This window comes from Pipistrellus kuhlii, unplaced genomic scaffold (assembly GCF_014108245.1).
Source record: "Pipistrellus kuhlii isolate mPipKuh1 unplaced genomic scaffold, mPipKuh1.p scaffold_m20_p_18, whole genome shotgun sequence".
In the NCBI taxonomy this organism is placed as follows: domain Eukaryota; kingdom Metazoa; phylum Chordata; class Mammalia; order Chiroptera; family Vespertilionidae; genus Pipistrellus; species Pipistrellus kuhlii.
In genome coordinates, this window is record NW_023425493.1 from 25853760 (window position 1) to 25878955 (window position 25196).

Below are 25196 nucleotides of genomic sequence, written 5' to 3' on the forward strand. Positions count from 1 at the left end.
ACCCTTAATTAGAGACTGCAGAAACTCATGCCTTATGTAATCCAGTGAGAAGGATCCTCTTCTTACCTACCTGCCCTCTGTCTGGATTCTAAGTTTAATGGTAATTCTTCTGTACTTCGACAGCGTTAGTTAAAATAACGACATGGTCTCAGGTGCCTGGGGTCATGTTCTCAGGTTGATACGGATGTGCTGAATGACAACAATCAGGGGTCCTAATAGGTTTTCTAGCAGAAAGATGGGAGAGCAACAGGTGGTATCAGATTGAGACCTACTAAGCAATCGAAACAGAAGAGTTGTCTTTATCATCATGTGGCACTGTTTTAGCCATCTGGTCTTGGTTGTCACTATACTTACTCATTAAGTAGGAGGAAGTAAAAGTAAAAGTAATCCCCTGGGTTGATTTGAATAAGATCAAAAGTGAGGTCCCTTTAAAAAATAAGGTTTCAAGACTCTTACTTAGGACATTGATTTGTGGATTTTAAGGACTTACTGTCCAGAAATGGGCCTTGCTCTTTGTTATGGACCAACCATTCAGCACAGTATATCCAAGAAGATATTCAGCATAAGAGTAAATGTGGGGGCTGCAGGGGGAGGGGGGAGATATGTGTGTGTGTGGTCTGTGTGAATAATTTCTACTCTGAAAATTTTATTTTATTTCTCTTCTAGTACTCTCAAAAAGAAGACAAATATGAGGAAGAGATAAAGATTCTCACTGATAAACTCAAGGAGGTGAGCTGAGGGGAGGGCCCAAGCATTTAGAGGTACTTGTATATAAGGCATAGTGTAGACTGACTGGCTTTGGTTCTGAAAGGTGTGGAAGTAGAAGGTGAAGATGATAGAGATTCTTCTCTTATTTGTCTTGTTCTCTGATCCCAACGGTTTTGTATTTCCCCTAGGCAGAGACGCGTGCTGAGTTTGCTGAGAGATCGGTAGCCAAGCTGGAAAAGACAATTGATGACTTGGAAGGTATGGAGCCCGGGAGAGGAATTAAAATACTGGACTATAGAGGAAGACCTTGCCCATTGCAAGGAGGTCAAAGGGAGTTGGTGGTGACTGGGCATGCATCCTGTGCCCTGCCACAATTAGCTGAAGTGGGTCAAACCCTAGAATAGAATTGGCTGTCTACATTTAATCTTCCCCTTTAGACTTTACCTAATATTGGGAATTTGCATCCTTTTGGAGATTGATAATGGCAGCATTTATCACCAATTTTTAATAGTCTTATAGCTTTAGTTTTAGATTCTGGATCAAAATGGTAGCCATACTTTGGGAAGGCAATGAGAACATGTGTCACTCCATGGCTGCTTTTGGCAATCTGTTCATCACTCAAGTTGTGGGAAACTGCAAGAGACGCAGCTGTCTCAGAGCTGACCAGTACCATGGGCTTTCTGAATACTTCTGTCCCCCCACAATTTGGCAACATGTCCACCCTGAAAAGGGTAAATGTACTCTGAGAACTCTGAAATATGCTCCTTTGGTATACTCTGAGTAGCAGGGTATTCTTTGGAGAGTCTGAGCAGGCAACCTGTAGAGCAAAGGGACCAAGAATACTGGTTATCCTTGGCAGCTAGGAAAGTATCTGATATTAATGTACTTTATTTTTTATTTGTGTTAAATTAAGCACTGTCACTGCTAGAAATTGGTTTAACTGGATGGCAGTGGGAACCTCTTGTGCCTTCGGTAATAGGAATTTCTAGTCATGACTGTGCCCACCTCTTAACCTGCAGTCAGTACAGGTGTCAAGAAGTCCAGTTTGTCCTGGGGGGACAGTGGATCTGAAAATGGCCAGTCATGGTGCTCTTAACTGTGGTTTAGACCCACAGTGACACTTTTCCTGATTTCTAATGATTCCCTCTCTTCATCTGCTTTTGATACCTTTCACTCTGTCCCCCTGGTTCCTCCCTGTGGTTCCTGTGCCTGTCCAGATGAGCTCTATGCCCAGAAACTGAAGTACAAGGCCATTAGCGAGGAGCTGGACCACGCCCTCAATGACATGACCTCTATGTAACTATCTGACAGCAGATGGGGCTGGGACCTTGGCTTGTGGGTGAGCGGGGGCATAGACTGCATAGTATGCTTTGGTTTTATCCTCTGGACACGAGAATCTCCACCCTTTTCTCTAAAACGTTGGTGCTGGTTACTTGTTGGCAAAAGCTGGGCAGGCATTTAATCTTGGATCCGTGGTAGAACCCTGATCTACATGTAATTTTTATCCACAGCCCCTTTGTTATAACACTATGGTTTTTCTATTTGTTCCTCAAATTCACTTTTCTCAGCAGGGGTACTGCTGAGGGTAGAATCATGTCCTCGTGTGATTAAGGAAATGGGGCTCAGAGAACCAGTGACTGGGGTTCTAATACATAACAAAACTCAGACCTCCTGGGTGTATTTGGTTTGGGCCCTGATAAAATTCTGGGGATAAAATACTCATAATTGGAAATAATCAAGTTTACCTACCAATTGAATTGGATTCCCAAATTTTAGTCCCAAAGCAAGCCTGCTAGTAAAAAGCACCACAAGAGTTGTTGGGGACTTCACCTGTTTGCTGTGGATCCCTGGTCCTGATGCTAATCTTCCTTTTGGTATCTTTCCCACTAACCTGAAAAGAAGCCAGTGACTCAGGCTATAGTGTCTGGCTCTCTTTTATCCTTCCTACTGCCACCTGTTCCTTTTCTCTGCTCCCTTCCTCCCATCTGGTTGTGTAGACTGGCACTAGTCCTTCTCACCTAGAGTCTCCTTACTTTTTCATGCAGATAAATTGCCACCGTTTCTGCTCTGTTCTGGATCTGCCCCCTTTGCTTGGGGAACCCAACGCCCCACTCTCACTCTGGATTTCGTTTGGATCAGCCTGGCTGGTCCCCAAGGCGTTAGGATGGGCAGGGGCCACAAAAGCAACTTATGTATTCTCCCCACCCCACCCGAAATTAAAATGTTCCGCCTCGGAAGCCTCACGCCACCCTGCGTCTGTGTCACTGACAAAGCTGCTGCTGTCCCTGAGAAAGCCTCGGGTGTGATGGGGGAACTGCTATCACAGGCCCTCCCTCCTCTGACTTGCATAATCAAAGCCACTTTGTGTGTGTCTGTTTTTTCTTGGCATTTCAACTCTCCTGAGCTGAGTCTGTCAGAGTGGTGGGCTAGTTGGGGAGCTCTAGTCTTGCTGTTTAAGCCGAATGAGACCATCCAAGTCCTTTTCTTGCAGTTCTTAAGTCATGCCGCCTGGAATGTTCCATCCTCTCCAGGTTCTCCTCCTTTGCTTAAGGTCAGGAGTCCATTGAAGTGCCTCCCAATACACATTGTCTACCCTTTGCCAGTGGTTCAAACGGTGCATCCTCAAAACATCCGGTGGACCCAACTATGTTACCATTAAAACTGGCCATCCCAAGTCATAGAAAAGCACATGGTGGATAGAACTTTCAACAGTTTAATGTTTTCTTCCTGAAATCTTTCTTGCATATTTGAGGTTTATTACCATTTGCCTCCTCCTATGAGACAAATGACAAGTGATAAGTGATTTTCAGAAAAACTAACACAATCAAGCATGCCTATTACAAATAAACTCGCACAGGGTGGTAATGGTTTCTTCATGCATTCATAGGCATAGATAGAGATGGGAAGAACACAATATCTATAAAGGTAGATTTAGACAGTTGGGACAGATGTGTGCTGAAATCAGGCTGGGCTGGGGTTAATTTTATTTTCTAGGTAATGGGGATGACACTGGAGAGTTCCAACAAGGATGTGTTGTGGTCTGCATAGCATATAAGAAGAGTTATTTTGGCAGCTGAGTTAAGAGTATATTGAAAGAGAAGCAGATTATCAAAGTGATTGATGAAGACAATGATTCCCAAATTTCATACCACTTGGGGATTTACCATATTCACTTGCTGCCTACATTGTTTTATTGGTTTCAAATTTGTTTTATTCTTACTCCACACAATTCTAACTTGAAATCAAATGTTTGATGTGTGCTACTGTTTCCTATTGCACATTAAAGAAATACACATAATAAAAAATGTTGAAATTCACAAATGCATATAGCTTGACATCTCACCTCCACTAGCAGTGACTGTGCTACACTTTGGGAGACACTGGGTTAGTTCATTGCAGTTTTCCCAGGGGTAATAGTCTGGACTGGAGTGATGGTGGGGAAGAGATGGCATGAAGATGGGTATTTTGAAGGGCCTAGCCAATGAATGTGAGAAGGAAAAGCCAAGGACTGGTCCTGAGCGTGAGAAAATGGTGGTGATATAGGTGCAGGGAGAACATGTGGAAAGTAGAGACTATAAGTCTGAAAAACTTAGTTTCCAGGTGAAACTATCGGGGGCTTGATTTGGGAATCCATAGGGTGACAAGCAGTTTAGGCCATGGAAGGATTTAGAACCTTAAAAGACAATTGTAAATGTAAAAAGAATTAAGCAAAGAGAAAAATCTATGGACGAGGAAGCCAAATGGAATAGGTTGGAGGGATAAAGCGGAATGAGTAGCCTTGATACTTTATGAAGTTCAGTGATTCTCAACTTCAGCAGGTTAAGAAGGAAATTAACTGGAGATGGGACGTTGTCATTAATACTGTATTCAAAGGGTACATTTTGAGCCCAAGAGCAAGGAGAGGAGCTATATTTCACAGAGCAAAAAAGTGAATTGGTGGAAAGTATTGTAGACACTAGGTGAGCACTCAAAATATGGCTAATATTACTGAGGGGCTAAATTTCTAATTCTATTACTTTTCATCTAAATTTTACAGTCACGTGGCTAGTGGCCTCTGCATTGGATAGTCCAATCCTAGATGGTTTAGTATTTGGGCAGAAGGAGTTGACGTTGGCACAGAGGGGCTTCTTAGAAAAGGAAGAAGGGAGAATGTGAATGAGGAAAGTGAAGTGATAATCCTGGTAGCTCCTGTCTTTCTCCATGTCCGTGGCTGGCGTGATCAGTGATAGAGACCAGAACCATCCTGTAATACTTAAGCTTGGATCTCCTATTGGAATGGCATCGTTGGTAATCTCAAAGTGCTTGACATCTTAACTTTTTCCTATAATTTCTCAGAAAGAACCACAGGCTGATAATGTGTATTCTTTATTTCCTCGTTACCACTGTTGGAACGAGGAACAAAACATGGCTAATCCCCAAGTTACCTGATGGGGGATCTAACCTGTTTTAGATAGGCAGCCGTATCCCAGTTTCTTTTCCTTTCCTGTAGTTTGTTATAATATTCCCCAACCTCCAAGTTGGGGTGGGTAAAAAATATCAAAAGCAAAATCTGTTCTCCCTCGTTCCTTGAACTTTGAGGTTTTAAAGCTGATGTGCTTCCCCTTACTGGCCCTTTCCTGATACTGAGTGAACTTGACCTAATTCAGACGAGGAAGCCTAAGGATGTCCAGTATTCATGAGATTGTTCTCTAATTAGACATGCTAAAAGGAAATGAGACCAGATGGACTCTCTGGGCTGCCTTTTTGGTTTGTTTTCTTGTGCTGTTATCAGGAACCAATAACTTTAATGAGCTGGTATCTGATCCTGAATTTTTAGTCACTAGAGATAGCAGAGTTAGAAACTTATTAAATAAGTTTCTTGTGAGAGAACAACCATGTTTGTCTTTCTGACCTCATGCAATTCCAAGGGAACTGTGCGTCCTGGGAATTAATCAAGCAATAAAATGCTCCCACTTCTCTCTTTATTTTCCCCCTTACATGGAACAAAACCCTCATTGACCAGTCTGTTGTAAGGGATAAGATTCTGCTTACACCTTCGATCCAAGACAGCAGTAGGAGCCACACTATTTAACTTGGATATGGATGCTACAGGGGAGTCAGGCTGCTCATGGGATCTATGTAAGGGGTGTCCCAGTGAACGTGACAGGTCCAGTCCTAGGCCTCATGGAGTTACAGACCAGTATGGAGGGTTTTTTATTTAGCCCAGGACAATCCTGGGTTGTACAGAACAATTCTACTTATTGCTGTCCCCTGCCCAGCAAATATCTTGTATGGCCTTCTAGTTACTGTGACAATTAAAGCCTGCCTCCACACATTTCCAAATTGTCCTTTGTGGGGAGAGAAAGGGCAATATTACTCATACTGAGAACCACTGGCTTGGAGAACAGTGCACTTTTGAAAATTCATTCTAACTTCTGCCCTTAAAATACAGCTATTGTTGCCCTAACCCATTTGGCTCAGTGGATAGAGCATCGGCCTGTGAACTGAAAGGTCAAGGGCACATGCTTAGGCTTCAGGCTCGATCCCCAGGGTGGGGTGTGCAGGAAGCAGCTGATGAATGAATTTCTTGCATCATTGATGTTTCTCTCTCTCTCTCTCTCTCTCTCTCTCTCTCTCTCTCTGAAATCAATAATAATAATAAAAAAATACAGCTATTGTCCTGGATGGTGTGGCTCTGAGAGGTCACGGGTTTGATTCCCAACAGGGGCACATGCTTGGTTTCTGGCTCAATCCCCAGTAGTTGTACAGTGGGCAGCCAGTGGGTGGTTCTCTCTCATCAATGTTTCTCCCTCTCCTTTCTCTCTAAAAAAATAAATAAAATTTTAAAAAGCTGTTATTTTGGGGTATTCCATCTACCAGGATCTTATACATACTTGCTTGTTTTCTTTTTAATCCTCACCTGAGGATATGTTTTTATTGATTTTAAAAGGAAGGGGGGAAATAATAGCAAAGAAAAAGATAATAGTAAAAGGAACGGGGAGAGCCCAGCTGAGTGTTGACCTATGAACCAGGAGATCAGGGTTTGATTCCCATCAGGGCACATGCCCAGGTTGCAGGCTTGATCCCCCGTGTGGCATGTGCAGGAGGCAGCCAGTCAATGATTCTCTCCCTCTCCTTCTCTGACAAAAAAAAAAAAAAAAAAAGTAAAAAAGGAAGGGGGAGAAGGAGAAAGAGAAACATTGATTGGTTGCCCCTCATATGCACCCTGACTGGGAATTAAACGTGAAACCTTTTGGTGTTCGGGACAATGCTCCAACTCACTGAGCACCCCCAGCCAGGGCTGTGCTTTTTGTTTTGATAGTGTATATAAAGTGGAAAAGTATTATTGGGAGCATAAAAGTATCTTTTTCACATTGACATCTTTTTTGTCTGTTTTTGTTAATCCTCACCTGAGGATTTTTTCGCCATTGCTATCAGAGAGAGTGGAATGGATGGGTGGGGGGTACAGAAAGAAACAGAAGCATTGATGTGAGAGAGACACATCGACTAGTTGCCTCCTGCACTGTCCTGTCCGAGGTGGGTGGGGAGCGAACTTGAAACCCAGGTACTTGCTCTTGACCAGGAATCAAACCCCAGACAGACCCTTTGGTGCTTAGGCAGACACTCTAACCACTGAACTACACTGATCAGGGCTCATGGTGACATCTTTAGATAATTTTGAAACAGACTGTAAAACAGAAAGAAACTTTACATGAACTTCAGAGGCTGATACAAATTTCCATTACCCCTGTGCGGGATTTGGACTCTCCGTACCCCCTCTTTAAGGTGTGCTCCGAGGAGAAAATCCAGACAAAGTCAAGGAACTTAAGCACTTAACTACTTGTTTCGGGAATGTTTGGGTTGTAGGAAACAGCAGCTAAGATAAATATGGGTTTTATTTTTATTGCATAATAGAAGTTTAGGCTTGAGCAACTGTGGTCTAATATAGCTGGACTTAGTGTGATTCTTTTGGTCTTTTAAAGTTGGAATATGTAGCTCTAGCCATCACAACCATATTCAAAGGCAAGAAGGGAAGCTAAAATTTTCCCAGGAACTCCCAGCAGATTAATTTCTATATCTCATTGGTCAGAACTGGATCACATGACTATCTCTAGCTGCAAGTGAATCTGAAAAGAAAAAAAAAAAACTAGAATAGGATAGTCTTGATTGGCTTGTACCAGTAATTCAACTTCCCTGGCCCTAACAGGTTTGGGGGTGGGTTTTTTGTTTGTTTTTAAAAGGGGGGAAGTTGGATTTTGCTTGAATAAACCATTATGATAGTTCTATTGCAGTGCCTACAAGATGCATTAGAAAGTGTAGGATTTAGTGGGTATAGGGATATTTGTCCCAATCTACCATTCATAATGGTACATTAAATGCTTTCACAGAAAAATGTTCAACTGTTCACTTGTCCTTCCAAACCTCATTATTATAAATGTATTTCTTATACTTGAGCTGTATTCCTTTCTCTGCCGATTCACTTGTCTCTGTTTCTCAACCCAGGGAATATATACTATGGATGTGTTTTCCCCCCCTCATCATGTCCTTCCAACTTGTTGGTCTGAGTGTTTTGTTTTATTCCTCTGTTGGTCCTTCCATCACCTGACTCTATTGCCCTCTGTCTGAATCATCCTTGCATCCACTCTGCCTTACAGATGCATGTCATGTGTGCCAGCTAGGTGAAAGTCTCAGGTTTACATCTGGTACTCGACTAACCTTCCCTTTTTCTCTTTTCTCCTCCTCTTCCTCCTCTCCTCCTGTTTTCTCTCCTTCCTGTCGCTGCCGCAGAGTGTCTCTACAGCCAACTTGAGCGAAACCGCCTGCTTTCTAATGAGCTGAAGCTAACGCTGCATGATCTGTGTGACTGATGGCAGGGCTCCCCGATGCCCATTAACCGAGCTTAGTGCTCACACCACTGCCTGGACCCCAGCAAAAAGCTGATTGACTTTTAACATTTACTATGTTACCCTAAGCAAATTGCTTTTTATTTGGAGCGGTTAGAATATTGTTGACTTCTTGTATAGTAGGAATGTTTAATACTGCATTTCTATCCCTTTTCAAGAGGTTGTGAGTGATGGCGGGAGGGGCCTGAGAGGTTATAGTGAGAAAACTTGGGAGAGTTTTCTGCTTTCCACCCTTACTTGCTGTTCTTTCACTTGTGACTGACCCTTGCATGGATGTTTTCTAACAATAAAAGGAATGACTTGACAAGATGGTGAAACTGCTTTATCTGCAGGCCCAGCGATGGGCCCTTCTGACTGGATGCAAAAAAAAAAGGGAGGGGGGGGGAGGGAAAGGACAGGGTGTGTGATATTAATAGGTCTGTGCCATCACCTTCCCCGCGTTAAAGATTTCAGTATTTTCCCACCTTCTTAGAACAGAGAGGTTTGCTTCCTGGGCAGATTAGATTCTCTTTGATGTCCAGCTGCTAGTCTTCTTCCTGACATTTTCCATGTTGCTTTTTCCTGATTTTATGTTTAACTTTAACTAACTGTGTCACAAGCTAGTTCTGAATAAACACTGCAAAAATCTTAAGGTTTTGCTTACATGTTTGTTTGATAGTGTTCTTGGCTTTATTTTCTTTACAGAGTATTTTACTTAACTGTGGGGATTCTTTTATTCATCCCACCAATTATTCCTTTCCTCTCTAGCTCATGAGAATCCCCCTGTATTCTAATTGAGGTCCTAGGGTTTCTATGGTAGAAATATACCCATCCTTACTCTCAGTGGTCCAACCTCGGTGAGCCATTGTTCTCCGGGCAAAGCCTAAAGGAGTCGATGGTGATGTTTAAGGCTGCCTCCTTTTGGGGGACCGGAAGCTGGTCTGGTGTGGGAAGTAGAGGAAATGACTGATAAGGTTCCCAACTCCCCCAGAAGCACAGCAGCGCCTGCAACTTCTGTAGGCAAGCCAGGGGCCCTGCAAAACCAAGTGATGCAGCTCACTCACTTGTGGCTGAGAAGGCAACTGCTTTATTAATCTGCGGCTTCCCTGCGACAGGAGCAATTCTCAGAGTGGGTAGACCCAGAAATTTACTTCCGGCTTTTAATGTCTCTTCCTTTACCCCCATTAGATAAACTGAAATGCACCAAAGAGGAGCACCTCTGTACACAAAGGATGCTGGACCAGACTCTGCTTGACCTGAATGAGATGTAGAGCCACCCAGTCCCGCCCTGCCGCTGCTCCTCCCTCTGACCCTGACTCCGCCTGAGGCCAGCCTGCTTGGAGCTGACCTTTAAACTGAGGGCTGATCTTTAACTGGAAGGCTGCTTTCTCCTTTCACTGCCCCCCCCCCACCCCACCCCCAAAGCCCTGCGTCTTTTCCGCCAAACTGCCTCTGCCTCCCCCAGAGATTTTGATTGGGCCAGAGGCTGAGCACCTTTGGGAACAACATTGAAGGGAATGTGAGCACAATGCAAAGTGTCTTTAAAAGCATGTTGTGATGTACACATTTTGTAATTACCTTTTTTGTTGTTGATGTGGCAACCACTTGTAAAACATTCCAAGTAATTCCACGATTCTCAAGCAACAGTCCAATCCCTTTCTCACGTTCAGGAGGTGGTTTTTCAGCTCCATCCATGCTGCCCTCTCCACGGAGGAGGGAAAGGATGGGCCTGCCTTCCGGAGAGCCACACAGACCCAGAGAAGGCCTCTATGGGGACCGTTCCTTTGTGCGGAGTGCTAGCCAATTGAAAGGGTGATTCCAGGAGGGGTTCACCCCTCCCCACCCCCCAAAAAAGTGATGTTTAGTTTCAGCTTTTAAGGCATCTTTGGGCCGTTTATTTTTTCCCTCAGAAGTGGCCAAATTAAAACGGTGAGACCTCTCTGTCAGAGACCAAATTCTTGTCCCATCTCTACCCTTTCCCCACTGGTTCACAAAGTGGATCATGTGCCACTTACGTTGAAGTGACCAATTATTTGCCCTCCTGCCTCCTTGAAAGAAAGAGAATTATGTTTTTGCCACTGATTTAGCCAAATGGAACTCATCTCATTACCCGCCTCTGGGTCTGAAGCTGCTGTCTCTAAAAGTGCCATCTCATTTGTGCTTTGTACCAGATAGTGCTGGAGAAATCTTGAATAGTTTATGTACAAGACTTTTTAAATTTTGTATTATTTTGAAACTCTGCTTCTTTGAGGTGGGGCCACCCTGGCCACACCGGCCACACCGGCTATGAGAGCTCGCTGCAGTCCGGGCTGGCAGTGTGCTGATCTTCAAGTTCCTTTCATACCAGTGCCCCGATTTTAGAGCGGTTTCCTGAGGTCTGTTAGGTGCGCATCCTGCAGCTTATCGGCTTAAAATGTACTCTCCTTTGGTGTGGTCCCGCTGGGGGCCAATTGGTAGAAGGAGAAACCAATAGTGCAACTGTTTTGATACTGAAAATTGAACAAGTATCTTTTTAAAATAAAGAACCAGTCCCTCCAACCTCCAGACCTACTTGACTTCTTTATTTTATTTTATTTTTTACTAATCCAAGTGTGCTTTCTCCACAGGAACTAAGGTTTGGGCTAAAAATCAGATCTTTGTAGGTGGTAGCAACAGGACATAGCATACCAAAACGGGGTTCAAAACTCAGCGCTGAGTTCCTAGTTGTAATGTTCTAATATAACAACGGTAAAACAAAGATAACATGTATTATCGGGTAAAGGGAAATTTTGAAAAAAATTATGTGCCAATCCTTTTTTTTTTGTTAATCCTCACCTGAAGATATTTTTTCCATTGATTTTTTTTAAAAAAATGATTTTATTGCTTCAAATATTATAAAGAGGAGTACATATGTCTCCTTTCTTCCCTTCCGGGAGTTCCGGGGCATGTCTGGCCTGTCTTACTTAGCAGCAAGCTAACCTACCAGTTGGAGCATCTATCCCCTAGTGGTCATTGCACATCATAGCAACTGGTTGACCTGTTGACTGCCCCCGGTGATTAGTGCATGACATAGCGAGCAGTTGAGCAGCCTTAGCATATTATGCTTTGATTGGTTGAACAGTAGACCAGACACTTAGCACGTTAGGCTTTTATTATATAGGATAAATGAGAAAACTATGGAACGCTTCACAAATTTGTGTGTCATCCTTGCCCAGGGGCCATGCTAATCTCTCATTCCAATTTTAGTATATGTACTGCTAAAGCGAGCACTCCATTAATTTTTTTAGAGAGAGTGGGAGGGTTGGAGAGAGAAACATTGATGTGAGAGAGGTATATCGATTGGTTGCCTCCTGCATGTGCCCTTGACCGGGAATGGAATCTGAAACCCTTAAGAAGAAGTGCTCTTAGCTCAACTGGTGTGGCTCAGTGGTTGAGCCTTGACCTATGAACCAGGAGGTCACAGTTCAATTGCCAATCGTGGCACATGTCCAGGTTGTGGGCTCAATCCTCAGTGGGGCATGGGGAAGGCAGTCAATTAATGATTCTCATCAATGATGTTTCTATCTCTCCCTCTCCCTTTCTGAAATCAATAAAATATATATATTTTTAAAAGACATGCTCTTAATATTTGCTCAGAGATTGTGTGAGTGGGTAGCTTTCAAAGTTTGACACATCAGTGCCTGGCATTCCCTGCACCCTGGCCTGAGGCAGACGTGAAGTTGACATACTAGTGAGATGACACAGCTCCTTTGACAACGACCAGCTCTCGCTGTTTATACTGAAGACTGGAAGTTTTTCCGTTAATAGGCCCGGATCCATGCATAGAAATACTGCCCATCCCCCCCAAAAAAAAATTGGAGGTGGGGTGGGGTTAGGGGCCTAATAACAAGGTAGGCAATAGAATTAAACTGGGAGAAAGTTTTTTTTTAGACGCTTTGATTGTTATTAACAAGGTCTGCCCTCCAGTATCTAAGTGGGCAGCTGGGCTTGTGCCTAAGGTTCCCATCCTGCTGGAGCGTTGGAGAGAGGAGTTCCCACAATCCCGCGCGAGGTGCGGCCTGACGCGGAGGTGAGAACCCGAGTCCGCGGGCGCCATGACCGGCTCCGGGGCCCCGGGGCGCCCAGGCCTGGGCCTGCCCTCCTGCTCGGCCCGACCCGGCCTCCTCCTCCTCCTCCTGGTCCTGGTCCTGCTGCCCGGGGCCCCGGCCAACAAGCTGAAGGTCCCGCAGGTGCTGCTGCCCTTCAGCCGCGAGGCCGGCCGCGCGCCCTTCCTGCTGGAGGCCCAGCGCGGCTGCTACACGTGGTGAGGCCGGTCACTGTGCCCCCCACGCCCCCCGGCCCCGGCGAGGGAGAGGCCCGGGAAGGCGGTGCCCACCGTCACCTCCGGAGGGAGAGGGGTGCCGGTGGGAGTGAGTGGCCAGAGACCCGTGCGACCTACCCCACGGGGGACACCCCAAGGCCCCGTGGGACACGGCTCTTACCTGAGACCTGCCCAGGATGTGCCACTGCCGTGTGTGTGTGTGTGTGTGTGTGTGTGTGTGTGTGTGTGTGTGTGTGACTGGCCGTGTGTGTGTGTGTGTGTGTGTGTGTGTGTGTGACTGGCCGTGTGTGTGTGTGTGTGTGTGTGTGTGTGTGTGTGTGACTGGCCGTGTGTGTGTGTGTGTGTGTGTGTGTGTGTGTGTGTGTGACTGGCCGTGTGTGTGTGTGTGTGTGTGTGTGTGTGTGTGTGTGTGTGTGTGTGTGTGACTGGCCGTGTGTGTGTGTGTGTGTGTGTGTGTGTATGTGACTGGCTGTGTGAGTGGCCATTAGAGCCCACGGAAGCCCTGTGTGGGAGGTCTTTGGTATTGGGGCTAACCAACGTGGGGACCTCCCCTACTCCCACCCCAGGGCACACAGCCAGCGTGAGAAAGGCCAGAGGGAACTTACTAGGAGCAGAGGCTTGGAGTGTAAGCATCCCCACTAAGGTGGGGTTTTCCCTGTGAAGGCATCTTAAAACATAAATCATTGTGTACTTAACTAAGCACATTGCATGTATTAACTCATTTTTAAAGTCTTGTGAAATAAGCACAATTAGTCCTATTTTACAGATGAGGGAACTGAGACCCACGAAGTCCAAACTTCCTGCAATATGAAAAGATCCATTGTGGGTGAAGATGGGATCTGCCTGTAATAGGTTTTCCCCCTAACCCCCTGAACGGGGAGGACAAGGGTACTCCGCTCTAAGGGGATGACTCTCTGACTGAGGATGGAAAGACAGGTTTTCATGGGTGGGAGGACTCGGTGGTAGGTTGTGAGGTCACCTAAATAACCCTTGACCTTCAATGAGGGAACCTGACTGAGGTGGGCTTCAGAGTCTCAGGGGTTCACCCTAAAAGGAGTGGGTTTCCACTTACCATCTCAAGACAGGGTTGGGGAACCTTGTTTCTGCCGAAGGTCATTTGGATATTTATAACATCATTCGTGGGCCATTCGAAAGTATCAGCTGAGCCTGCCTGGTGTGGCTCAGCAGTCGAGCAGGGACCTCTGAGCCAGGAAGTGGCGATTGGATTCCTGGTCAGGGCACATGCCCGGGTTGCTCTCCTCCCTTCCTCTCTGAAATCAATAAAAATACAATTTTAAAAAATTAGCTTACTATATTTGGTCAAACGTTTAATTAACTCAACCCTAATTCCTTGGCAGGGCCACACCAAAGCATTGCATGGGCTTTACACAGCCCTCAGGCCAGGCATTCCCCACCCCTGTCCTAAGAGAGCACTACGGTTTGTTTAGAGCACATGTGTCAAACACAAGGCCCGCGGGCCAAATCCGTCCCGCCAGGCCTTGCAATGTGGCCCGCACCGCGCTGTCATCACTGCACTCCGCTGCGTTTCCATCACAATGACAGTTTATGACTGTTCAGTAAACCATTCGGCCCGCGATTTAGGCTGGATTTTAGATTTTGGCCCCTTCTCTGATTGAGTTCGACACCCCTAGTTTAGAGTGTAAGAAGTTCACATCCCATTTCACAAGGAAGTATAAGGGAAGTTTAATTGTAAAATAGCTCAGTGTGATGTATTTCCTGATTGAGATGATGATGCAAGGAATCTTTCTAGCATTGAAAGCCATTCCATCCATCCAGAAATATTAATGACCTTTTTTTTAAGTGACCTTGGACCTCATCATTTTAGCAGCCTTATTCATCTTAGATATCAGCAACCCAGTTTCTGGAATTGAAGGAAACTCATTCCTGAGAGTATAAGAAAACCACTTCTCTCATTATTGGAAACACATCAATCCTATTTTTACATGCCGAGGGGAAAATGTAGCAATCTAATTTTAAATATTGAGAAAGGAAGATAATTTTGCACATGGGATCATTGGGAAATGGTTCTGATCAGTTTCTCCCACTTAAATCTTTGAAAAAAATTAAATTGATTTCAGAGAGGAAGGGAGAGGGAGATAGAGAGATAGGAACATCAATGATGAGAGAGAATCGTCCATTGGCTGCCTTCTGCACGCCCCTCACTGGGGATTAAATCCACACCTAGGCATTTACCCTGACTGGGAATCAAACCGTGGCCTTCTGGTTCATAGGGCAATGCTCAACTGCTAAGCCACACCGGCTGAGCCAAACTCTCCCACTTAAATCTTGTGTCCTAAGTAATGTTTCTATTTTGAAGAGTGTCATTTAAATACACTCTTTAAATGACAGTATGTAATAATGGACAAAATAAAAGAATTTGTGTTCCACCAAACGTTAACCCACTTATTCTTATTTCATACTCTTAAGCATTTTATTCTGGCAGGCATTCCACCCATCCTGATGTAGTAACTGTTGAGCCTTTATATGAAAATGACATCTTATGTTCCCAAAAAGCTGTAATTTTTGCCGAATCTACCCAACCTATACGCCTCAGCAGTATTATTCTTGCTCGAGAGATAGGTATGTTGAGAGAAAACAATATGTAACAGTAAAATAATTGTGGCATCCTATTCTGTGACTTTTTAATTTTTTTATTTTATTTTATTATAATAATAATAATTATTATTATTACTCTTTTTTGTATATTCAGCACCTGGCATGGTACCTGATACAAGAGGGAAAGAATTACTTATCAGAACTAGCTTAAGTGTTAAGATCTGAGCTTGGACTGAATAAGGCCAAAGGCAGTAATATAAAGACTAATACTACTTCTCGCCAAAACCGGTTTGGCTCAGTAGAGTGTCGGTCTGCGGACTGAAGGGTCCCAGGTCTGATTCCAGTCAAGGGCATATGCATTGGTTGCGGACACATCCCCAGTAGGGGGTGTGCAATGGGCAGCTGGTTGATGTTTCTCACTTTCTATCCCTCTCCCTTCCTCTCTGTAAAAAATCAATAAAATATATTAAAAAAAAAAAAAAAGGACTAGTACTTCTCACAGTGTGGTCGGTGAACCTGTACTATCAGCAACACCTGGAGCTTGTTAGAGGTTTTGTTTGTTTGTTTTTAGAGAGGGACGGTGGGAGAAAGAAAACACACACACACACAAATATGGAAGTGATGGTATGAGAAACATCAGTTGGTTGCCTCATGCACATGCCCCCACTGGGGATAGAACCAGCAACCTAGGTATGTGCCTGGACCAGGAACCGAACAGGTGACCGACCTTCCAGTGCACGGGACAATGCTTTAGGCCATCTCAGTTCTGCTTATCAGAATCTCTGGGGTGGTCCCAAAACAAGCTTTCTGGGTGATTCTCATCCATATGAAAGTTTGGGTAGTACTGCACCAGTCTGTTTTAAACTAGAACAGCTCAAGAAATGCTTTTAAATAAAATATATTTTTTAAAAAAATAAATAAAAATGTGTAGTTACAACAGCAGAATGGGTTGGCTATTTAGACAGTCCTCTACATGTGGTAAATATGACAGGGAAGTACTATTAAAGGATAGTATCAAACAATTTTTATTTCATCTTCATTTCATTCTGTACTGTTTCAATTTGTGTTTATGAATTTCATTATGACTATATTGTCTGGAACTCTGATTGTATCTAATACATGATTCCCAGGCCTTTTAATCTCATGGTCCAAAGGGGGAAATTAGCCGAAGCCGGTTTGGCTCAGGGGATAGAGTGTCAGCCTGTTTACTGAAAGGTCCCAGGTTCGATTCTGGTCAAGGGCATATACCTTGGTTGCAGGTACATCCCCAGTAGGGGGTGGGCAGGAGGCAGCTGACTGATGTTTCTAACTCTCTCTCTTCCTTCCTCTCTAAAAACCAATAAAATATATTTTTTTTAAAAGGGGAGAAATTGGAAAAATAAAGAGAAATTTTTTTGGTAGGACTGACATTGTTGCAACCATTTTATTTTACTAAATACATTTTTAAAAACCTATTACTATAATTTCATAAAGGAAAAACATTTTGACTTCAAAAGTAAGATAAAATGTAAAAATAAAGTATAGTCCTTTAAAGTGAATACATTCGATTATGTGCTATTTTACATTATTTTTTCTCATTTTTCAATGGATGAATGAAAACATTCATTGTAGATCAGTGTTGGGGAGTCACCGGTCTAGTGTTTTATTACAAACAAAAGTTCTTACATTTTGTCATTGTGTTGTTTTCTTCCACGGGTTGAAAGCAACTGTTACAGCCTTTCTTTTTTTTCCTATTATTTAGAATAAGATTGTGAGGGTGTATGACATTGAGTAGAGCTATGAGCTGTTGAATTAAGCTCTCAGTGTTTGGATTCATTGCAGTGACTGACCATGAGCTGCGCTGTGATGTGAAGGTTGATATGATAGACAGCATTGAGATTATATCTCGAACTCGGGAACTTTATGTAGACGATTCACCCCTGGAACTGATGGTGAGGGCCTTGGATGCTGAAGGTACAAAAGTTCAGAAGATTCAGCAAAATTACTTAAATACCTCCTGTATGTTTAGTACTTGGAAACAGAAACTTGAAAGATAAAAGCAGAGTGGAAGCAATATTTATTTTCTCATGTGAAGCTCATGTACATGAGGAATTAATCATTCTGAGCATGGTTCAGTACACTTTCATAAAATTTTTCTGCTAAATTGGATAGTTGGTTATCTCAGAAGTTTTTTTGAATGTCCAAATTCTGCCACTTAGCTTCTGCTGATGATTCCAAAACCAGCAACTAAGAACCCTTTTTTAGAATTTATTGTTAGCTCTGTTTTGATACGTCCTCTTTCTGTAGGCTAGGAAAATTCAATGTAAACCTGTAAAAAAAAGTTTTATAATTTTAAATTTGTCTTTCTTGAGCCTGGTTTTATATAGCTTAATATACTATGCTGATGTTATAATACATTTAAAACATTTATAGTTATTGCCTCTTTCTAAACTATTCAGTAAAGAATAGTTTTTTAAGTCTGAAGAGTGAATGTATTATTCTAGAATCTCAATTTTATAAAATTTTTGTTGAAGGGACCAGGATTTAGGGTTCCTTATAAACTCTGAGGTAGACTACAAGGTGGCCTTTAGGTAAAGAGAAACAGAAAAAGTGGCGTAATTTTTGTCAACCAGAAGCTAATCATTTTGAGTTTTTTTTACTTTCAGAAAGCTTGTGCAGCAATAGCACTTATATTGTTTATGTAGGGATCTTCCTGGTATATGTATTTTAATTAATCAATGATAAGTGTAGCTATTTGTTCATGAAAAAGGCCCAAAAGTAACTTACTAGTTAGGTTTTCCTTTTTAGTTCAAGATACCTAAATGGTTTTGAGTATGTGATTCTGTCTTGTCTGCATTTGACTTGATCTACAGGAAATACTTTTAGTAGTTTGGCAGGGATGATGTTTGAGTGGAGCATTGCCAAGGACAACGAATCATCAAGAGGAGAACTGTCTCACAAAATTAGGTAACCTTGCAACCTCACATATACCCTCTGACTCTGAAGGAGACTTCTGCCTTAGTGGTACACTGAACAACCACCATTTGTAAGGGCATTAATCCTGCTGACTGAGCTCCTTTGGAACAGATAAATTTACCAGGTGGGGGGATGTCTTTGGTACAGTAGGATGCAGGATATAGTATGGTATGGATATAGGGTACCATTAGGATAGTTTTAATTTGATGAATTGCAAAGGAGTTCACGCATTCAGGATTACTAGTATGTACATTTAGAGGCCCGGTGCACAAAATTTGTACACTGGTAAGGTCCCTAGGCCTGGCTGGTGGTCAGTACTGATCGGAGTATTCTGGCTACAAGCCGGAGCCTTCCTTTGTTCCACGTGCCCCCCCTGGTGATCAGCACATGTCATAGTGAGCGATCAAACTCTAGGTCTCCTGGTTGAACTCCTGAGGAGAAATTTTTCTTTTTTTTTCTTTTTCTTTTTTTTTTTTTTTTTAATATATTTTATTGATTTTGTACAGAGAGGAAGTGAGAGAGATAGTCAGAAACATCGATGAGAGAGAGTCATCGATCAGCTGCCTCTTGCACATCCCCTACTGGGGATATGCCCGCAACTAAGGTGCATGCCCTTGACCGGAATCGAACCCGGGTCCCTTCAGTCCCCAAGCCGACGCTCTATCCATTGAGCCAAACCGGTCTCGGCCTGAGGAGAAATTTTTCATATTAGCCTTTTAAACATATAGATTATTTGAGTCAGGTATATATTCTGGCTGTTTTTTTGTTTAAGCTATTTGCACATGCTGAAATACAGTAAGTGGGAAAAATAGTATGAAATTTTTTCTTCAGTACCAAGAAATAGCTCTGAGACCATCCAATTTTAGCTAGAGGCATATTAAATACTTTTCTTCTATATAGTCTGTGTGTGTGGGGGGAAATGTTAAAATTTTTGCCTCGGCCAGTAGTTCAGTGGTTAGAGCGCTGAGCTAGCACTGAAGGGTCTCCTGGTCAAAGGCATGAACCTGCTTGCAGGTTCGATCCCTGACCCTGGTTGGGCGCCTGCGGGAGGCAGCCAGTAGATGTCTCTCTTTCTCTCTTTCTTTTCCCCTCCCCTCCCCTTCTTCCCTCCCTTCAACTCTCTCTAAAAAAATCAATGGATCCAAAACCGGTTTGACTCAGTGGTAGAGCGTCGGTCTGCAGACTGAAAGGTCCCAGGTTCGATTCTGGTCAAGGGCATGTACATTGGTTGCAGGCACATCCCCGGTGGGGGATGTGCAGGAGGCAGCAGGTCGATGCTTCTCTCTCATTGACGTTTCTAGCTCTCTATCTCTCTCCCTTCCTCTCTGTAAAAAATCAATAAAATATATTTTTAAAAAAAAATCAATGGAGCCCTAGCTGGTTTGGTTCAGTGGATTCAGTGTCGGCCTGTAATCTGAAGGGTCCCAGGTTCAATTCCAGTCAAGGGCACATGCCCAGGTTGTGGGCTCGATCCCCAGTAGGGGATTGTACAGGAGGCATCAGTCAATCAATGATTCTCTCTCATCATTGATATTTCTATCTCTCTCTTCCTCTCCCTTCCTCTCTAAAATCAATAAAAATATTTTTTAAATCAATGGAAAAAAATCTTCAGGTGAAGGTTAACGATAAAAAAATATAACACAATTTTGTATACTGTATAGAGATTGAAGAGTCTAGGTTTAAAGTTGCTTAGGGCCTTTTGGAAGAAGACTGATTATTTGATTATATTAGAAACAAACCCTATTTTTAATCTCTTTAGGATTCTAAAATACTCTGAAGCAGAATATTCTCCCCCAGCATATATAACTGAGATGGAAAAAGAGGGAAAACAAGGAGATATAATTTTGGTGTCTGGGATTAAAACTGGTGCAGCTATTGTAAAAGTTCAAATTTTGGAACCATTTTATAAGGTAAAAAGTTTGTGCTATAAACTGTGATTTACTAGTCTCGCCTACATAAAATATAGTTTCTTATGCTTATCTATAATAGAAGCTTTCTATCTAACCTGATATAATTTGGGCTAATAGTCATTTAATTGAAAAAATAATTTGAAGTGGGTAAACGTGAAAAACAATACTTGTCTTCCTTAAACATTTTGTTACCTATTACAAATACAACTGCTGTTTTCTATTATATTAAAACATATAAATGCATTAAAATATTTTTATTTATTTCATAGAGGAAGAGAGAGATAGAAACATCAGTGATGAGAATCATTGATTGGCTGCCTCCCACACACACCCCACTAGAGATGGAGCCCCAACCCGGACATATGCCCTGACCTGGAATTGAACCCCAACCTCCTGGTTCATAGGTTGACACTCAACCACTGAGCCATGCTGGCCGGGCTATAGCTGCATTTTATTCACCAAACCTTTGGTGTAGGTCCAAGACCTTTCTTTGATCATGAGCTCACTGGTTAGAAATATACCTGCTGTTTCTTGTATAAATTGGTTTCTAGTTTCTTCTTTTCATTTTGTGGTAAAGTGAAAAATCAGACGTGTGAAGCAATTTGAATACATAATTCCATATTTTTCAAGAATTTTTACATTTCACACCTAAACCCAATTTAATAGCACATTTTAGCAGTTTGCTTTTAACTTTTCAAAACTTTTTAAAAAATATATATTTTATTGATTTTCCACAGAGAGGACGGGAGAGGGATAAATAGCTAGAAATGTCGATGAGAGAGAAACATCGACCAGCTGCCTCTTGCACACCACCTACTGGGGATGTGCCCGCAACCAAGGTACATGCCCTTGACCGGAATCAAACCTTTCAGTCTGCAGACCGATGCTCCACCACTGAGCCAAACCGGTTTCGGCTAACTTTTCAAAACTTTTAAATTGTTGTTTTCACTGTCCACATAGTTCAGTTGCTTAGACCTTAGAGCATTGTCTCAATATGCCAAGGTTGTGGTTTCAATCCCCAGTCAGCGCACATACAAGAATCAACCAATGAATGCATAAATGAGTAGAACACAAAATCTATGTGTGTGTGTTGTTTTTCTCTCTCTCAAATCAATTTAAAGAAAGGTTTAAATTTTTTGTGGAAACAACTATTTTTCCCCATATATTTTATTGATTTTTTTACAGATAGGAAGGGAGAGGGATAGAGAGTTAGAAATACCCATCAGCTGCCTCCTGCACACCTCCTACTGGGGATGTGCCCGCAACCAAGATATTATACATGCCCTTGACCAGAATTGAACCTGGGACCCTTTAGTCCGCAGGCCAACGCTCTATCCACTGAGCCAAACCAGTTAGGGCACAACTGTTTTATTTTTGCAGTCATGGTTTATTTTTTAGTGGTTTATAATTAAACTAGTGGCCCAGTGCACGGATTCATGCACATTCTAAGGAAATTAATAAGAATTCTTGTGGTGGCACTGTGGCTGGAGGGGCAAATGTGGAATGAGCAGGGTCCCTCTGGCAGGTGGGGTCCCTCGGTCTAGCCTGTGTGGATAGGGCCGAAACCCGCTCTCCGACATCCCCCAAGGGGTCCCGGAGTGTGAGAGGGCACTCTGCAAAGTTGTTGCTGTGCAGGGTGGGGAATGCAGACGCCAGTGTGCAGTAAATCAGATTCGGGGCTAACAGTGTCCCAGCAACAACATAACCCACAGCTGAAGGTGGAATTTGCACTGCCCTGCAAGGAATTGGGCTCCCTACTCTCTGGTTCTGGGGTACATCACCCAAGAACTGCCTCTGCCAAGTCACTGCAGCTCAGTAGCTCTTGCATTAAGCATCTGCCTCCTGGTGGTCAGCGTGCATCATAGATACCGACCAGTCTTTTATATATATAGAAGTGCTACTGGCATAAATGGGTTTGGGGGAAAATAGTCTTGTGATTAGCATTTACTGCAAGTGGCAGGAACACAAGTATATAGATGTCCCAGAGGGCAGCCTACTAGCCTTGTGTTGGGTGAGCCTTCACAAGAATCAATGTTCAGCCAAAACCGGTTTGGCTCAGTGGATTGAGCGTCAGCCTGCGATTGAAAGGTCCTAGGTTCGATTCCGGTCAAGGGCATGTACCTTGGTTGCGGGCACATCCCCAGTAGGGAGTGTGCAAGAGGCAGCTGATTGATGATTCTCTCTCATCGATGTTTCTAACTCTCTATCCTTTTTCTCTCTATAAAAAATCAATAACATATATTTTTTTAAAAAGAAAGAATCAGTGTTCAACTTAATCTGGAAAGACAGTTGGTGGTTGGTTAAAAGGATTTCTGTGGCATAACAGTGAAATCTTACCGTTTCTCCTTTCAGCATACTTGTCATTTTATTTACCTACTCTTCTCCTTTAGAAGGCTCGTCGTTTTTCATTCTCAGTTTGAGTGATTTAGAAAATAAGTGACTTAGAAAGTTAGTAAAATGACTTAGAAAGTTAATATGGTATTAGGATTCATTGTCATTTTTTAAGGCTAACTGAAATTATGATTTGTGATTAGGAAATCATTTTTAAAAATCTTTATAAAGCTTCTAACAAGGAAGATGGCCTCAAGTTTGGAAATTTTTATTTTTTCCCTCTTTTAGAAAGTGGCGGCAGCAGTGATACGTCTGCTGGTTTTGGAGAATGTATTTCTTGTGCCATCCCATGATATTTATCTCTTAGTGGGAACAGGTATTAGATACCGAGTTGCAAAAATGGTTCAGGGAAGAGTGACAGGTAAGGGGGTTATCATTTCCTAAGACTGACATTTCCCAAATCCTTTGTGTGAGAAGCAGCTCCACGTTTTTTGTAATAAAGTTTTCTCTATTTGCTATCCTAGAGCTAATACAGAGATAGCCCCCATATTTTAAGCAGATTAAATGCTATAGTTTGGCTAAGCTTCAGTAACCATAGGCGTATGAATTCTTCATTAAAACAACAACCAAAAACGTACTAGCTTCTGCAGGGCAAGGGAAGAAACTTTACCAGAAAGGACATGAATTATCTTGGCAAAAGTTTCTTGAAAAACTTAGTTTGGTAACTGAAAACTGAATACTCGGTTGACTCCAAAAATCCCATTGAGTTTATAAAGTGTGATTGACTCCATTAATATTAATTCTTCCCTAACTGACCTAGTGGGGATTCCTTCTGCTACTCTCAGTTTACAGTATGCAGGAATACAAGTAATGCCTACAATAAACTCATAGTACCCTCCCCACATGGCCGCATGTAGAAATTCATTGTAGTGGAAAGGAAAGTAGGAACAGATTGTGCATACTCTTATCTAGGCCTGCTTCTTAATTTTCCTTTTGTAATCCAACACTGTACTCTTGTCTGTTGGGGTGGCTGCTCTCTGTATATTTGTGTGTCTTCCATGTTTTACAGAGATGAGATTTCCCCTGGAACATTATATGCTGGAATTACAAAACCATAAAGTTGCGCATAATGCGTCTTCTTCTGGAAAGGTGGCTGTACTGGATGAGAAAACGGCTGCTGTGACCGCCATCCAGCTGGGCCACGCTAACCTCATTTTTGTCCATAAAAGTATCCTTTTCAAGTTTTAGCTGCCAACATCTCTTTCCCTGAGCATGCTAGAAATGCTCCTTGGTAAAATAATTTGTTGAGTGATTATATTACTACTACTACACATAATTTTCCATAGGTTTGTTTTATTTAACAATCACTGTACATTATTATACTTTCTTTCTTTTAAAAAAAATATATTTTATTGTTTTTTTACAGAGAGGAAGGGAGAGAGATAGAGAGCTAGAAACGTTGATGAGAGAGAAACATCCACCAACTGCCTCCTACTGAGCATGTGCCCGAAACCAATGTACATGCCCTTGACCGGAATCGAACCCGAGACCTTTCAGTCCGCAGACCAACGCTCTACCACTGAGCCAAACCGGTTTCGGCACATTGTTATACTTTCTAATAACAGGAAGAGAAGTAGTTGGATGGAGCTTAATATCTGTTGACTTTAGTGCTTATTTGCAACCTCAATCACATTATAAGACTGAGGAAAACAGTTTGGAGAAACTTGTGTGTGATTTTTAAAAAAATTTTATTTGTTGTTTTCACATGAACAATTGAGAAAAAGATGATTCATTAATATTTGTTGAGTTGAGAGTAATTTCTTAAATCCTCATCCAAAGATATGTTTTTATTTTTTTTTAAATATATTTTATTGATTTTTTACAGAGAGAAAGGGAGAGGGATAGAGAGTTAGAAACATCGATGAGAGAGAAACACAGATCAGCTGCCTCCTGCACGCCCCCCACTGGGGATGTGCCCAACAACCAAGGTACATGCCCTTGACCGGAATCGAACCTGGGACCTTTCAGTCCACAGGCCGACGCCCTATCCACTGAGCCAAACTGGTTTTGGCAGAAATTGCAAAGGTTCTGAAACAGGAGCATGTTGCCATGTTTAAAGAACAGCAAGGTTCACCTGGCTGGTGTGGCTCAGTGGTTGAGTGTCCACCTATGAGCCGGGAGTTCACAGTTCAATTCCCAGTCAGGGCACATGCCCAAGTTGCAGGCTCAATTCCCAGTAGGGGGTGTGCAGAAGTCAACTGATTCTTTCTCATCATTGATGTTTCTCTCCCTCTCCCTTCCTATCTCTGAAATCAATTAAAAAAACATTTTAAAATAAAAGTTTGATTCTTCAAATAGAGTAAATATTATTTTATTTTTGTTATCACTATAAATAATGTAGTGAGAAATTGTAGTCCAGTGAATGAATGAATTAATACAATTTCTGAATTAGTGTACTTTGAATTCATGGGTGTTTTCTGTCCTCAGTTATATGTTTCTCAGAGCAGAAATATTTTTTCTTAGCTTATGGATGTAGTATATTTTTGAGAAGGA

At 42.5% G+C, this 25196-nt stretch overlaps 2 protein-coding genes and 1 pseudogene across 18 annotated transcripts in view; 2 read left to right on the plus strand and 1 right to left on the minus strand.

Annotated features, from left to right (window-relative positions):
- The window catches only part of TPM3 (tropomyosin 3), a 30127-nt gene extending 19019 nt beyond the window's left edge, over positions 1–11108 (plus strand). For 4 of the 17 annotated variants that reach the window (XM_036441741.2, XM_036441739.2, XM_036441750.2 and 1 more), the window contains 4 exons: positions 667–729; positions 897–966; positions 1926–2004; positions 8476–8895. In XM_036441741.2, the coding sequence (XP_036297634.1) occupies positions 667–729; positions 897–966; positions 1926–2004; positions 8476–8497 (234 nt within the window). In that variant the 3' untranslated portion in view covers positions 8498–8895. Of the gene's footprint in view, positions 1–666; positions 730–896; positions 967–1925; positions 2009–2753; positions 4630–8475; positions 8896–9758 lie in introns of those variants that run through there. The other 13 variants (XM_036441748.2, XM_036441747.2, XM_036441757.2 and 10 more) reach the window with 5 other exon arrangements.
- A 611-nt stretch (positions 11109–11719) lies between these two features.
- LOC118721823 lies at positions 11720–11819 on the minus strand (annotated as a pseudogene).
- An 824-nt stretch (positions 11820–12643) lies between these two features.
- The window catches only part of NUP210L (nucleoporin 210 like), a 58612-nt gene continuing 46059 nt past the window's right edge, over positions 12644–25196 (plus strand). Inside the window, exons 1-7 of the mRNA XM_045583424.1 lie at positions 12644–12852; positions 15335–15471; positions 17269–17400; positions 18300–18393; positions 20162–20312; positions 22932–23064; positions 23713–23871. Coding sequence (XP_045439380.1) covers positions 12644–12852; positions 15335–15471; positions 17269–17400; positions 18300–18393; positions 20162–20312; positions 22932–23064; positions 23713–23871 — 1015 coding nt within the window. The remainder of the gene's footprint in view (positions 12853–15334; positions 15472–17268; positions 17401–18299; positions 18394–20161; positions 20313–22931; positions 23065–23712; positions 23872–25196) is intronic.